Source organism: Rhinolophus sinicus, chromosome 9 (genome assembly GCF_057876585.1).
Source record: "Rhinolophus sinicus isolate RSI-liver-muscle chromosome 9, RSI-T2T, whole genome shotgun sequence".
In the NCBI taxonomy this organism is placed as follows: domain Eukaryota; kingdom Metazoa; phylum Chordata; class Mammalia; order Chiroptera; family Rhinolophidae; genus Rhinolophus; species Rhinolophus sinicus.
In genome coordinates, this window is record NC_142509.1 from 37,431,963 (window position 1) to 37,447,935 (window position 15,973).

The 15,973-nt window shown below is 51.3% G+C and overlaps 1 protein-coding gene and 1 long non-coding RNA gene across 7 annotated transcripts in view; both read right to left on the reverse strand.

The window, feature by feature from the left end:
- SCARB1 (scavenger receptor class B member 1) overlaps positions 1-8,494 on the reverse strand; it is a 63,222-nt gene extending 54,728 nt beyond the window's left edge. For 2 of the 6 annotated variants that reach the window (XM_019748756.3, XM_074321688.2), the window contains exon 1: positions 8,116-8,442. In XM_019748756.3, coding sequence (XP_019604315.2) covers positions 8,116-8,241 — 126 coding nt within the window. In that variant the 5' untranslated portion in view covers positions 8,242-8,442. Of the gene's footprint in view, positions 1-8,115 lie in introns of all 6 variants that reach the window. The other 4 variants (XM_019748754.3, XM_019748757.3, XM_019748753.3 and 1 more) reach the window with 4 other exon arrangements.
- Positions 8,495-10,423: 1,929 nt separating this feature from the next.
- On the reverse strand, positions 10,424-11,890 carry LOC148757345 (uncharacterized). The gene is made up of 3 exons (XR_016022458.1): positions 11,617-11,890; positions 10,674-11,280; positions 10,424-10,563 (listed from the first exon to the last, which is right to left on the reverse strand). It is a non-coding gene; the product is annotated as an uncharacterized LOC148757345 (long non-coding RNA).
- Between the last annotated feature and the right edge of the window lie 4,083 nt (positions 11,891-15,973).

Below are 15,973 nucleotides of genomic sequence, written 5' to 3' on the forward strand. Positions count from 1 at the left end.
AACAAACAAAGCCGTGGTCCCTGCCCTCACGGGCCCAACATCTTCCGGGGAAGAACTAGACAATAAACAATAAAAACGATGCACAGGCAAAACACATGATATCTCAGCGGGTGACGGGGCTACAGAAAAAACAAGGAGGGCTGGGGGGGCACAGGGGACCCAGGGAAGGAACCGGCAACATTAAAAAGGGGGTCGGGGTGGGCCTCGGAGAGCAGGTGAGATTTGAACAAAGCCTCGAGGAGGTGGGAGAGCGAAAAGATCAGGGGAGACAGTTGTGAGCAGAGGGGAGAGCTAAGGCAGAACATGTGTTGGTGTGTCTGAGGAATGGCCCGAAGACCAGTGTGCACAGTGGAGGGGAGGGCAGAAAAAGGTCGCCCCCCCCCCATGACTGAGGGGGGTGGGGCAGGCCCACCGTGGGGCTTTGAACAGAGTAGGACGGTGATCTGACTGCAGTTTTAACTGAGAAAACTCAGTTGGCTGGGGAGCAAAGGTAGGTACAGGAATCCAGGTGAGGCTGACAGCGCTTTGGAGCAGGGCGGTAGCCACAGGTGTGGTTAGAGTCTGCATGTGTTTTGCAGATATGATGAATTGGGCGCTGGCCAGGGTGAGCTGCCTTTGACAGCCAAGTTGAGATATGGAGTTGGCCGTTGGAATTGGGGGGAAAGGTGTGGGCCGGGGATACCAACTTGGGAGTGGCCAGGACAAAGATGGCATTTACCAGGTGAGACTGGATGAGCCCACCCAGGGAATGTGGGAGCACCGAAAGGGTGACCGAGCCCTGGGACACACCAGTGGCAAAAGCTCAGGGACGAGGAGGCAGGGAAACTGGGAGCAGCCAGCCAATTACGCAGGAGGAAGACCAAGAGAGGACATTTAAAGTGTCTCAAGAGTCTTTCCAGAAGCTTCAGAAAAGGTGGAAGGAAGCTCACCCTGAAGGCCAGGAAACAAACAAGGGTCGTGCCACTCCTGTTCCTCCCGCTTCTTCAGGGGGAGGCAATCGCTGGACAGGAAAAAACAGTGGGGTGAGGGAAAGGAAACAAGAAAACGAAGACAGCGAGCCTGGGGCCACGGGGTCCTGGGCCTCTGGGCTCGGGGAGACTCTGACTGACAGCTGCCCATCAGGATCAAACCGCCAACAACCTGGACATCCCAGCTCCTGGGCCCTTTAAGGCTCTAAAGCCAGAAAAACGAACTTTTCTGGGTTATTTTGTTTCTTTTCGCATTTCAGCTCCTGCCAGCCACTCCCAGGGCTCCTGGAGGCCAAGGTCACCTTTGAACAAGAGGGAGGAAGACGAGCTACATGAAAGGACTTCTCCTGTTGTGTTGCTCTGGTTTTGGGCAGAGCCGACGCCTGAACTCTGCACAATAAGTACGTTCATGAGGCTGAGGCTGCCAGGTCTTCATGGTGCAGACGGAGGCCGGGGCCCAAAGCTCCTTACACACGTTCTCTCATTCTCAGACTATCAAGAAGCGGGAGTTTGCCAGCATCTGCCTTGTGGCTGAAAGCAGCCCTGGGGGTGGCCGAGGACCCCTGGGGCCCCTCTGCTCCTGACCAAGGGGCACAGGAACACCCTTCTGGGCACTAATGACCACCCAGCGGGCCCACAGACATGGACAGGGCGACACGCCTGTGCCAGGCCCCCACTGGGACCCCGGCCCGCCCATGGGACACTCATCACTGAGCAAGTCCTCCACGCCGACTCCCTTCTGTCGGGACCGCTAGAAGTCAGAGGCCAGAGCGACACGGTTCCAGGTAGCGGCGCTTAACCACGTCCCAGCTCATCACACTGAATCGCCCGGCGGAGGCACAGCAAGTAGTAGGCATTCTGGGAAGGGCCCAGAACTTTCTGTGGAATGGGAAATGCCAGGCACACTGAGCACACCCCTGGTGCCAGGCCCCAGGAAGGCCAGACCATGGTGGGGAACACCAGCACAGGTGTGCACACACACCAGCACAGGTGTGCATACATCGACATGTGCACGTGTGTCCCCGTGTGCAGTCGCGCACAGCAAGACATGGGCACACACATGTGTGTACACATGTCCTACATAACCACACACGTGCACGCACACATCACCCACGTGTGCACGCATGTCCACGTGCACACATACACCAAGACACGTATGCACATGCCCCAGCATGTAGTCACATATACACATACACACACATCCCAACACAGGCTCACGGGTCACCAGTCACGCGTGCACAACTGGCACGTGTGTACGCATGTCAACACGAGTGCAGTCTGCACGCAGGTACATGCATCAACACATGTGTGCACACATGCGTGCGCACACGTGCGCGCGCGCACACACACACACACACACACACACACACACACTCATGAAGCCAGACAGAAGCAAATCCACCAGGAGCAAAGTAGGAAACAAAAATAAACTAGACTGAGGAAACTAAAAATAGCTGGTGTTTTTGGCTGTCGCCATGGAGCAAGTCGAAGTGGCCCTTGCACGTAATGGGAGTGGGCAGTGCCACAACAGGAAACAGGAAGGAAAACAGAACAGAACCTGCGAGCCGACAGAACGAGACCTCCCCCGAGAAGGAAGCACCCCGCAACCCTGGGCCACAGATCAACTCCACGGCTTGGCCTCCAAATACCCTGTTTCCCAAAAATAAGACCTAGCTGGACCATTAGCTCTACTGCGTCTTTTGGAGCAAAAATTAATATAAGACCCGGTATAATATAATATAATATAATATAATATAATATAATAGCCCGTCTTATTTTAATATAAGACCAGGAATATGACATATGATAGGATAGGATAGGACAGGATATAACATAATATGATATAATATAATATGATACCGGGTCTTATATTAATTTTTGCTCCAAAAGACGCATTAGAGTTGATGGTCCGGCTAGGTCTTATTTTGGGGGAAAGACGGTATCAAGTCAAGCCGCTGGGAAACACAGAGGGCAGGGAAGGCAGGGGCTCGGGCAGGCTCCCAGGTTGAAATCCTGGTCCTCCCTCCTTAGCTGTGTGGCCTGGGGCAACTGACCTGACCACTCTGTGCCTCCCTTTCCCTCTCCCTCAACAAAACAAGGCAACAGTCACTGTTTAGATACTAACCAGAAATGAGTTAATACACATGAAACACTTAGGACAGTGTCTGGCATCATAAGCGCCCGTTACTGTTATCTGTGAACCCTCACCTTTTCATTGATGAGCAGAGATTTGCCAAAGGCAAATGTTTACACAAGGCAACAGAGACAGGGTGTGGCTCTCCCTGGGGGAGGAGGGGACAAAACAGAGTCTGAGGCTGGGCCAGCGGTGGGGAGAGGATAAGGAAACAACCGACCTCCTCCGAGTGCTTACCACCTGGGGACTCCCTTCCAGGAGCCCCAGCCTGGCCCTCAGGGCCACCACAGTGACAGCCACAGTACAGACCCTGCCCTAGCAGACTTCCATGCTCCTGGGGGAGAAAGAAAACACACAAATAAACATACAACATAATGGGGGCGACTTCTAGGGAAGTAAGGGGTAAGTTACACAGATATCTGGGGATGAGCCTTCCGGGCAGAGGGGAAAGCAAGCCAGGACTCTGAGGTAGGACCAGGCGGGGTGGGCTCAAGGACCATCAAGAAGATGAGCGTGGAGAGTGAGCAGGTGGGTGACAGGGGCCAGAGCTTGGGGGCCTTCAAGCCATTGAAAGGACTTTGGTGTTCACTCGGAGTGAGATGGGAACCTCCAAGGGCTGTGAGTGAAGAGGGCACATGATCTGAGGAGAGTTTTAACAAGATCCCTCTGGCTGTCTACGGAGACCAGAGATGAGACCACGGCACTAGTCCCAGCAGCAGATGGGGAGGCTGAAGGGGCGGGGTGTTGAGAAGGGGTCAGAGCCTGGATATGCTCTCAAGGTCAAGCCAATAGGCTCTACTGATGAACCAGATATAGGGTTATCAGAAAAACGTGTTCAGTTAGAATGACCCAAGGCTTTTGCCTCTACACTTGGAGGGATACATGGAGGTGTGACTCATTGACAGGGGGAACAGGTGGCAGAAGCCTTCAGTAGTAGCTGGAAGAATTAGTGGACAAAGCACCCAAGGCTGATTCCAACCCAAAACCCGACTTAAAGACAGCAGAGGGGACTCGGGACATGGGAGTAGGCCACAAGGCCAGACACGCGAGTCACTTCCCCTGTGGCCCAACAGCAGTGAGGGGACCCTCCTACTGTCCACCAGCTGGGGCCTCCCCTAGTGCACCAGAGACACACAGTAACTCAAAAACGTACCCCCAGAGGTCTGGACCGGGCCTTCATTGGCTATTCAAGTCCAGAGGGCCTCGCATGGCAGGCTCAGTTCCAGGCGGTGGATACAGGAGTCCTTGCCCTCCCTGGGTTTGTCGCTGGGACATTTCCTCTCTGTCTCTCTCCCTTTCTCTCTCTCTCTCTCACAGGCACACACATACACCAGCAAGGTCACCTGGGGCAAATGACTCTCTTAAGCTTGTTTCCTAACTGTCCATGACAATGATGATGAGGAGGAGGAGGAGGAGGATGACGAGACGTGTCTCAGAATTCTCCCAGCACAGAGAGGCTCTGAACGCGGCCAGGCACACAGCGATTCGCGATTACGTTCCTTGGCCCATTAGGTCTTCACACCAGGGAAGAAATGAGTCTCACTTCTTCCCCAAGGCCTCTCCCAGCGAGTTCAGGACGCGGGCTCCGCACCGTACCTCCTGAGTTGGTGCCTAATTCGTCTGGCCATTCCTTGGGGAAAACTATAATTCACTACTAATTTTTAATTAAATGCATAATACATGGAAACACTCTTTGTTTAAGTTTACTTGGGCCACAACCCCAGGCCCCTCCCATCTCCCTTGAGAGTAACCACTTTTGTCAGTCTGGTGCGCACACTTTCACACCTTTTTCTGAGTTTTCACGTGCACTAATATCAACCCACTGAAAATACAGAATATTGTTTTGCGGATTTGTTTTTTTTTAAAGGCATATATAGCACTGGAGCTTTTCTCAACTAGCAATTTTTGGCAACCTATCCACACTAAAACACTCGTATCTAGTGCCTTCTTTTTAACTTTTGCCTAGAAATCCACTAGATGAAGCACTCCCACTTTATTTTCTATGACCCAGATTTGGCGATCAGGGCTCCTGCCCACCGCTGCCAAGCTGCGTAAACGACACTGCTGTCAACCTCCGCTGTGCCTCAGTTTCCTCATATGCAGGAAGGAGAAGGACGACCACCTCCACCTATTTCACAAGGCTGTGGCAGATTCAAATGAGAAACCAGGTACTCCCAGGGCATTGCCACACACCTGTAATTGCCTTTGTACTTAATAACCTTGCCAGAAACAAACTAGCTCTGACCCCTATCTCAGACAGAGGTGAAATAACCGGCCTGAGGCCCCCAGCTGGCACACGGCACAACTGGGTCTGCAACCCTGGGCTCCAGAACTGACAGGAGTTGCAAACCTCATCATCTCTCTCCTCGACCCCACCAGTAACCTGAGAAGTGTAAATCAAACCCATCAGAGCAACCAAAACAATAGATGATGACAATAAATGAGTCATCTCCAGTGATGGCAGAGACGTGGGGGAAGTGGCTACTTTCATACTCGTTGGTAGAAGTATAAATGCTAGAGCTTTTCAGAAGGGCAACTTGGCGGTAACTGTCAAAATTCAAACCATATGGTTGTTTGTGACAGAGAAAATTATCAGTCAATAGAGAAACAGGTAAATAATAAAGTGTATGGCCATTCAAAGACATACCATGAAGCAGTGAAAAAAAACTGCTAGATTTCTGTCCTGACATGGAAAAAGCTTCAAGCGATATCACTGAATGGAAAAGCAAGCTGCAGGATATTTGTACATAGTAGAGTTCAATTTATACAAAACTATGTATTAATGTGTATAAGTATGTACTCGTGATGTATATATTGATCAAGGTCTAGAAAGATACACGCCAATGATGGTGGTCCTGAGGAGAATAAAATGAGGGGAAAATTTCTCTTTATTTCTCCATTTGAATTTTTTTTTACAAGCAAGTATTCTCGTCTTTTATATATAGACTTCTTTAAGTAGCGAAAAAAAACCCATAAAAACAAAAATTAAAGCACAGGCCTCCCCTTCAAGTTGGACATGGACATGTGTCGCCAAAGAACACACCAGCGGGCAGCGCCTCCCTCTCCTAGCGTCCCACCAGCTCGGTCCCCTGAACACAGGCACTGTTCTTCCATGGGAAGGTTCTTGGCCGGGGCTCAGCGGGGCTGTCCAAGAAGTGGCTGCGATGGGCTGGGCTTGCTTTCCTGCCTTCACGCCACTCAGCCCCAGACCAATCGCCTTTGGGATAGTCACGTAGATGCTGGGTGCCTCTCACTCCACTTTAAGCCCAGAAATCCTAGCTCAGCTCCAGGACAGCTGAGGACGATGGTGCTTTCCTCTTTGGAAGCCCAGAGAAGTGGGAAATTAGGTGTGTGTACACACACACACACACACACACACACACACACACACCTGACATCCTTAACCTGATCCATTGTTAGACACCCTGAAATAAGCCCAAGAATGACAGGGCTGACAAGCTTCTTCACTGGCTGTAAAACCCACCCACCCCCACCCTCCAAGGAAACAGGCCCTCTCACCAGGTTTCTGCCATCTGAGTGACAGTCTCTCCAGGGTGCACATGGCACAGAAACCATGCAATCAGCAGGCATTTACAAAAGGCTTTCACTGAGATGAAGCTCTCTCATGGCTACTTTAGACAGTGTAACAGACATATCCCCCTTGGCTGTCATGGGAAAGAAAGAAGCAGTTTGGCGTTCTGAGGTTTCCCCACACAAGTTTTTGCCCCTGCCAATCTCAGAGGACACACAAAAAAAAAACCTCAAGAGGAACTCAGTACTCAGTGTCACCATCAGACAGGATCTCCTTGCAATCAGATTACAGGAATTAACGGGGCAAGATTTGAAAACCAGAAAAAAAAAAAAAAAACATAGCGTGGCCAAGATGACTCAAGACAACTGCTCCCCCAAAGTCCTTAAGAAAAGCCTAACATTGCCCCATCTTTAACGCGGCTGAGTCCCAAGATATGTCAGTCAGGTCTAAGCAGAAGGAGCCTTCATTCATTCACTCATTCACTCATTCACTTCCCAAGTATCCTGTGCATGGGGCACAGACAGGAAATGTGCACAACTCCCCCCATTCTTAAGAAACTTGCCTAAAGCAGCAGCTACTGGCCAAAGAGAAGTCAACTAGCAAGTGACAATATCCACCTCCATTTCAGCTCTGTGTCTGGCTGGATCTTGGGCAAGAGTGAGCCTCTGTTCTCCCTCATGCCCCCGCAGGTGCTGGCTCTGGCTCAGAGCTCTGGGCAGCTTTACGGTTAAGTCTGAGCCTCTTCAATCTCCGGGTCCCACAGTAATTCGGGCTCATTCAAACAGGCCGCCCAGCCACACAGGGCAGGATCTCAGTCTGAAGGCCAGCTGACTGCCAGCCTTAATTTTCTCCCTGCTTAAAGGGGCAGTGCTGTGAAAGATTAAGGTCCGAGGACAGCCCTCACTCAGGCTGTGGGCTTTCCAGGACCCTGCTTCTCGGCCATGGGCTCGCGCCTGCCTCTGCATATATCTGGGGACAAAAGCGGCTTATCCTTTCCAACGTGCATCAGGAAGGCAGTGGGGCGTAGGACACAGCAGCACTCTGCCTGAGAAGGGGTTTCTATGCGGAGACTCTGGACGCCCGAGTGAGTCTCTCAGACGCACGTGAACGCGTTGGGTTCCTGTCGTCCTGAGCTCAGCAACAGGCAAACTGCAGCCCTAGTTTTAGCTGACCGCAGTAGTGTGAACGCGCTGCTGGGCTCCCGGGGCAGCACCACAACGTGGCCACAACTCCCGGCCCGTGTCAGGCCGCAAAACCCTTAGGGTGAGGTCGGACCCCGGGGTTGTCTCTCATTCAGGCCTCCCCAACCCTGGCCTCCAGCAAACTCCCTAGGTGGCCCCCTTGGCCCCCAACCTCCGCCTGTGTCGGGGAGGGTACGCGGAGGTGGGCCGCTGCCGCCCCATGCGCTCCCCGGAGCTCAGGCGCTCCGGCCCTCTCGGCGCCCAGCGCCCTCCAGACCCCTGCCGGCGCCCCTCACCCACCTTGTAGACTTGCTGCTTGATGATGGAGGGCAACGTCACGATCATGACGGCGCCCAGCACCGCGCACAGCAGCCCGGTGCAGCCCAGCGCCGCGACCACCCAGCGCGCTCTGACGCGGCTGCCCATCACTGTGCGCCCCCGTGCTCACACGGCCCTCGCTCGCCGGGCTCCGCGCCTTCGGGTGACGGGCTTGAGGGCACAGGCGACAGAGGCGGGGACTCGGGCCGCAGAGGCACAGCGGGCCTCGGACAACAGGGAACGAAGGAGCGGGCCGGCAGGTGGCCAGCGGTTTTATGCGCCATTGCGCCGCCGGACCGCCCCCGGGACGCCCTGTGCACCGGGATTCGGGCAGACGCCTCCAGGCGAACGGCGGTGGGGCGGGGCCTGAGCGGGCGGGGGCAGGGTCGGGGGCAGGACGCAGATCGGATGGTCCGAGGAGGCGGTGCCACCACTCCCCCGCTTCCGTTTCCTCGGGGGTGTTGTAGCTCGGCCCCGAGGACCGCGCGCCAGGATATCGGTTGAGCGAGGCTCCCCTCCCCCTCCTTTAACTTCTTTCTCTCCTCACTCCCACGTGGTCCCCTCTCACCCCTTTCCCTGCCCACCCCCCATCTTCTTCCCCTCCTCTTCTGTCTCCCTCCCCTCCTCCCCTTCCCTCCTTCCCCCTTAGGCGCCCCTGCTTTTCCTCCCCTCCCACTTCCTCTGTCGTGACCCTCACGGTTCACTTTTACAGTAGGAGTTTCCCAACAGCGACACACACACACACACACACACACACACACACACACACACACACACACTATTCTAGCTTCACTCTTCCTGGAACGAGCCTAGGACTCCTGACTCTGGGTGTTGTACACCCTTGACTAGGAATTGTGTTCCTCCAGTTTTCTGACTGGCTCCTTCCTTCACAACTGCTGGGCCACCTTATCGGCAAGCCTCCCTGCCACCCTGTGTAAAACGAGATAGCACCAGCTCTCCCAGCGCACCCCCTCACCCTTATCCTGAGCGCCACCTGGCATGTTAGGCTTTCATTTTTTCTTTGCATTCTGACCATGACCCCTAGAAAGCTGCTACGGGCAGACGCTTTGTCTCTGCAGGCGGTGCCCTGTCCCCAGCAGCTAGAACACTGCCTGGAAGGGAACACACACTAAACAGAAGGAACCAAGGAGGAGCCTTCTAGGTGCCGCCCAAGCTAAGGGCCTTGCATGAGTAGCTCCAGTTACAGATAAGGGAATAGGCACACAGGTTAAGTCAACAAATCTAAGTTTCTGCTTTCTAATGAATGATGGATAACTGCAGATAGCAAGGTCTCCAGGAAAATCAAACAGATGGGCACTTGCTCCCTCCCCTATAGTCCCCCATGCCCCCACCTGGCCTGCCTGCAGCCCCCCAGCCACATTGAGTTCTGGACCCCATACAGGCCCATCCCCTCATTCTCTAGGTGGGTTTACGGAAAGGACAAGGGACTCCTGGGTTACATGGTGATGGGAGGGCAGTGTCCCCGATGCCTGGGTAAGGCAGGCCAGTCCCTGAGGGCTCAGAGCAAAGCCTTCTAAAACTCTTATTCAATCCTGGAAGGAAGCAGCCTTCTTCCAGCCCCATCCTTAAGCAACATGTCCTGGCCTGAGTCGGTATTTATTGAGCACCTACTACGTGCTGGCCAGAGAGCCTTTCCTGGCCCTCTTCTCCCCTCAGGAGACCCAACCTTGTCCAGGGTGCTAGGAGCAGGGCCCACCTCTGACCTACTTCAGGGCAGCTAGGGCGAAGCTGTGGTGTTAGGTTCCAAGAAATCCATACTCCAGGGTTTCCCACCCCAGAGTCCTGGGGCAAGAGGCTTGGCCCTCTCTGTACCTCAGTTTCCTCAACTGTCAAATGGGGGATAACAAGGGCCTCTCTCTCCAAGGGCTGCTGTGAGGATTAAGTGAGTTGGGAAACTGCAACAATGCTAGTATATAGCATCTAGTACATACTCAATAAAGATGTGAAGTCATCAATTAGCTAATTAATTCATTAGTCAAGTAACTCATTGATTAATTAACGTATTTCATTGAATTCCTTAAGACCTTCAACAGTCATCAGCTATGGGGATCGTTGTATGTATGTATGTATGTATTTAATGTAGTTCTTGGGACTTAACCAATTACTAAAATCTGGGATCTGCTCTGGCCCTGAACCCCCTTCCTCGATGCCCATTCTCCCTTGTCAAAGAACGACTCTCCTTGACCATCTCACCCAGTCTAACTTTTATTTATTACCAAGTCTTCAAGGTCCAAATGTACGTGGTACTTACCCAAGACTGCCCCAAGGCCACGGTGGGAGGGCCCTTGTGTCACACCACGCTGCCACTTGACAAGAGAGAAGGGCAGAGATGAAAGGATGTTTGGCACACAGGACCAGCCATGACCTCGATGCGATGAAGGCACGTCTGATGTCAGGGGACAGGGGCCCCTAAGAAGGGGAAAAGAGACTTCGTCATGTTCTGGAGAGAGACCTCGCTGGGCTGAGCACAGACAAGGACCCAGGAAGAAAAGAGAGACTAATGATAGTAAAATACCAACACTGATGTCAGAGACAGGCTGCAAAAGGCACGGCGGATGGCGTTTTTCCTCAGCTCCAAACCCCGCCGTGGTCAGAGACAGAGAGTGAGTGCTGCCAAGATGGGAAGAAATCGGAACCCTCTTACACTGCTGGGGGGCTGTACCGTGTTGCAGCCACTGTAGAAAACAGTCTGGAAAACAGCTCCTCAAAAGGCTAAACCTCTGGTTCCCGGAGGACCCAGCAGGTCCACTCCTAGGTATATACAAGAGAAATGAAAACTATGTCCACGCAAACATTTGTACACGAATGCTCTTTACAGCCCTATTCACAGTAGCCAAAAGGTGGAAACAACCTAAATGTCCATTAACTGATGAACAGATAAATAAAATATGGAATATCACACAGTGGAATATATGATCCAGCCATAAAAAGGGAATGAAGTGCTATACCTGCTACACCCTGGATGAGCCTTGGAAACATCACCTTGCGTGAAAGAAGCCAGGTACAAAAGACCACGCATTGGGCAGCCAGATGGCTCAGATCGCTCCGTTGGTTAGAGCTCGAGCTCTGAACAACAGGGTTGCCGGTTCGATTCCCACATGGGCCAGTGAGCTGCGTCCTCCACAACTAAATTGAAGACAACGAACTGCCACTGAGCTCCCAGAGGGGTGGCCGGATGGCTCAGTTGGTTAGAGCGCGAGCTCTTAACAAGGTTGCCAGTTCAATTCCCGCAAAGGATGGTGGGCTGTGCCCCCTGCAACTAACTGGACTCGGAGCTGAGCTGCACCTTCCACAACTAGATTGAAGGACAACGACTTGGAGCTGATGGGCCTGGAGAAACACACTGTTCCCCAATATTCCCCAATACAATTTTTTTAAAAACACCACATATCGTATGACCCCATTTATAGGAAAGGTCCCGAACAGGGAAAGCCATAGAGACAGAAAACAGATTAGGTTTACCTGGGCTGCGGGGAGGGAGAATCAGGAATGACTGCTGAGGGGCACAAGGCTTCTTTCTGGGCTGATGAAAATGTTCTAAAATTGATTGTGGTGGTGGTTGCACAACTCTGTAAATATACTAAAATCCACTGAATTGTATGCTTTAAATGAGTGAATTGTATCTGATAAGAATTACATGTCAAAAAAGCTGTTATAAAAAAACACCACCACAATGCTTTCCTGTGGCTCCTACCTGAGTAAAAGCCAAGTTCTCCCACAACCCACAAAGCCACCCGCATCTCCCTAACCTCCTGATTTCCCCCCGCCACCCCCACTCTGCTCTACATCCTGGGTTCCTCACACCTGCTGCTCACTCCTGCCTCAGGGCCTTTGTACCTACAGGCCCCTTTACTGGCCCACTCCTCTCAAGCCCCCACACACCCACCCTCCCTCCCTTCAAGTCTTCGCTCAAATGTCATCTTCTCAGCAAGGATTTCCTTCCTATCCACCCTTTTTAAGTGACAGGCACATCCCACAACACTCTCTATCTTCCTCTCCTGCGTCAGTTTTTCCCAGAGCACTTATCTCCACCAAACACGTTGCATAATACGTGTATGTATTTGCTTTATTGGCTCCCTTTCCCTCCAGAATGAAAACAAACAAACAAACAAAAACACCCACAAGAGCTGAAATCTGTCTGTTTTGTCCAGTGCTGTGTCCCCAACTCCTAGAACAGTGCCTGGCACACAGTAGGTCTTTAATCAACAGGCATCGTTGAAACAATAGCTACCGGAGCCCAATGGTTAAGAACCAGCCTCTGCAGCCAGGCTGCATAGCCGGAGGGACTTGGGCAAGTTGTTTAACCTGTCTGTGCCCTGGCTTCCTCGGCTATGCAATAGGGACATCTCAGTGGTGCCCGCCTCCTGGGGGCATCATGAGGATTAAATGAGTTAATTCTTGTTCCACACTTAGCAAGATGCCAATATCATATGGCATTTTCACCCTGTGCAGGCAGCCACATGCTGCTGTCTGCCCCACCCTAGCTCAGGAAGAATTATCACCAGCCCCACAGGCTAATGTCTCGCACAGAAGCTAAATGACTTGATTCAAAAGAGTCATAGCTGGTTAGTGGCAGAGCAAGACTTTGACCAAAGTCCCTTGGCTCCAGAACCTGGACATAAATCACTACTCTTTCTGCTGAGGAAAAAGAACAAGCAGAGAAAGAGAAAAGAGGAAGCCAGCAGAAGGAAGAGAGGGGTGAAGGAAAGAACAGGAGTGAAGGAAAAGCCAGCGAGGACAAGGAAAACAGCTGCATTTGGCCCCGTCTGCCACCCAGGTCACTGCTCGGGCGCGGGCAGAGCCAGAGCTCACATTCACTTCTTTTATTTATCAGCCGATATTGACTGAGTGCCTACTATGTGCCGGGCACTGACTGAGCTTGGAGCAGGGGACCCAGCAGCAAACATAACAAAGCTCCCTGGCCTTACAGAGCCTACATTTCAGCAGACAAGCAGGATTGGTAAATGATAAACATAGTCACTGGTAAATTTTATAACATGTCAGAGCTCTGCTGTCCAGTACAATATCCACTGGCCACGTGTGGCTACTGGGCACTCGTCCCAGGTGACGGGTGATGTGTCATACACATGTCGGGTTTCAAAGACTTAATATAAAACAAAGAACATTAAATAGCTCAATATTTTTATATTGGTTACACGTCGAAATGACAACGCTCGGATACGTTGGGTTAAATAAAACATGCAATTAAAATTAATTTCTCTTGTTTCTTTTACATTGTAAAATCGCCTACTAAAATTTTTTAAAATTGCATATGTGGCTCGCATTGCATTTATGTCGGACAACTCTATGTTAGAGGACGATGTGGGTTTTGCAGGGGAGAAAGAAGAGAACAGGGTACGTGCCACTGGTGGGGAGAGGGGACTGCAATTTAAATGGTTGGGGAGGGCCTCTGTGAGAAGATGACATTTTTGTAAAGACCCAAAGGAAGTGCAGGAAGGAGTCATGCAGATATCTGAGGAGCCATGCAGAAACTGGGGAAGCGCTTTCCAGGCAGAGGGAATAGCCAGTGCAAAGGCCCTGAGGCAGGAGTGTACCCTGATAGATTTTAATTAAGATGCTAATTTCTCATGTTGCTGCAATGACTTCTTAGGAACTGCTTTTCTTCAGTAGGTGAAAATGCCCCCTACAATATTGTGAATATTAATGGAGGTCTCCAGAGCTGCCAAATATCCCGAGGAGACCTATAGCGTAGCCCCTGCAAATCCCCACTTCCTGCAAAATCACCCATCACCTTGTGCGTCTCCAGTCGCCTTCTTTCTCTAAGAGCTGGCAACTGAACATCACCTTTGCCCCCAGCTCTCAGGACTTGACACATTGCCTCTCTGGCGAGAGAGCTAAGCCTCCAACACAAAACCACCCTCCAGGACAAAGGTGCAAGGGTGTTGAAAGGAGTCAGCCAGCAGCTGTGAGCTAATAAGTCTGCTCCATTTCTGCCGGGTCACAAAAAAAAAGAGATGCTTTATCCATTCCCACAGCCCACAGCAGCTGGACATATGAGAATGTTTCCCGTCTCAGGACCCAGAGGCTCCTTTGAGGTCACCTGGCTCTGCCATATACCTCCCCAGAGAAAAGATGCACTCATTCATTCATTCTTTATTCATTCATTCATGTGACATATACCTGCTGAGCACCCACTCTGTGCCAGGCCTACTGTATGCAAGAGACAAGGATAGCATGGTGAGCAAGACAGAGGTTCCCTCTGTCCTGGCCTGACTTTTTAGCGGGGGAAAGAGACTTTAAAATGAAACAAAAAAACATATAAAAAAATAAATAAGGATTTTCAGATGGTGCCAAGTGCTAACGAGAGAAACAAATGAGGTAATGCCACAGAGAAGTGAGGGGGTGGAGAGCTGAGACCTGAAGAGTGACAGCTGGGGGAGGATATTTCTGGCAAAATAACCAGTCAGTGCAAAGGCCCTCGCCATTGTGGCAAGGTGTTTTGGTTTGTCCAACGGGTAAATAAGCAGATGTGGCACCACGAAGGGCCGGCCCCTTAGGTAGCATCGCCACCCCAGTTTATACCTCTTGTCCCAACAGTATTATTGATAGCACCCCCTTACTCTCAAAGTTTTACAGTAAGTTATATTGTTAACTTTTTCTTAGGCCATGATAAAGAATTCTGATTTTTGCCGTGGAGACTTTGTAGCAAAAGTGTGACCCGAGGGAGGGCCGGCCTGGTAGCCCAGGCGGTTAGAGCTCCATGCTCCTAACTCCAAAGGCTGCCTGTTCAATTCCCACATGGGCCAGTGGGCTCTCAACCACAAGGTTGCCAGTTCAATTCCTCGAGTCCCACAAGGGATGGTGGGCAGTGCCCCCTGCAACTAAGATTGAAAGGACAACAACTTGACTTGGAACAAAGGTCTGGAAATGCACACTGTTCCCCAATAAAGTCCAGTTCCCCTTCCCCAATAAAAAGCTTTAAAAAAAAAAGAAACAAAGTGTGACCCCATCTTGGGCAGCCGGATGGCTCAGTTGGTTAGAGTGGGAGCTCTGAACAGGGTTGCCGGTTCAATTCTCACATGGGATGGTGGGCTGCGCCCCCTGCAACTAAAGACTGAAAACAGCAACTGGACTTGGAGCTGAGCTGCGCCCTCCATAAGCAGATTGAAGGACAACAACTTGGAGCTGATGGGCCCTGGAGAAACACACTGTGCCCCAATATTCCCTAACAAAATAAAAATTTTAAAAAAAAGGTGACCCAATCTAATTTAGGTTTGGAAATATCTTTAAATGTTCGCTAATTTTGAAGGAGTGATAATGGCATCGTGGGGTCTGAGACAACCTCCATACTTTCAAAAGGGGAGTGCTGTAGGAGGGAGGGTGGAAAGGGTACCACGTTTGAGATTAGCTTCAAATAATTCACTAAAAGAGAAAAGGCTGATGAAGGAAGCAACTGGACCAAAAACCTTCATCATTGTGGAATCTGAAAAATGGGTAAATGGGGGTTTATGGTACGCTTTTCTCTACTTTGGTGTCTGTTTCAACTATAAACTGAATGTTTGTGTCCTCATCCCCACCCGCACATTTACATGCTAAATCCTAATCCCCAGTGTAACGGTTTGGAAGTGGGGCTTTGGGGAGGTGATTAGTGGAGCCCTCATGAATGAAGTTAGTGCTCTTATAAAGGAGACCCCAGGGTCTCCCTGGCCCCTGCCACCAAGTGAGGACACAGAACAAAGAACCATTGATGAACCAAGAAGTGGGCTGTTATCAGACATGGATCTGCCAGCACCTTGACCTTGGACTTCCAGCCTCCAGAACTATGAGAAATACACACACGGAGTCTGTGACATTCTGT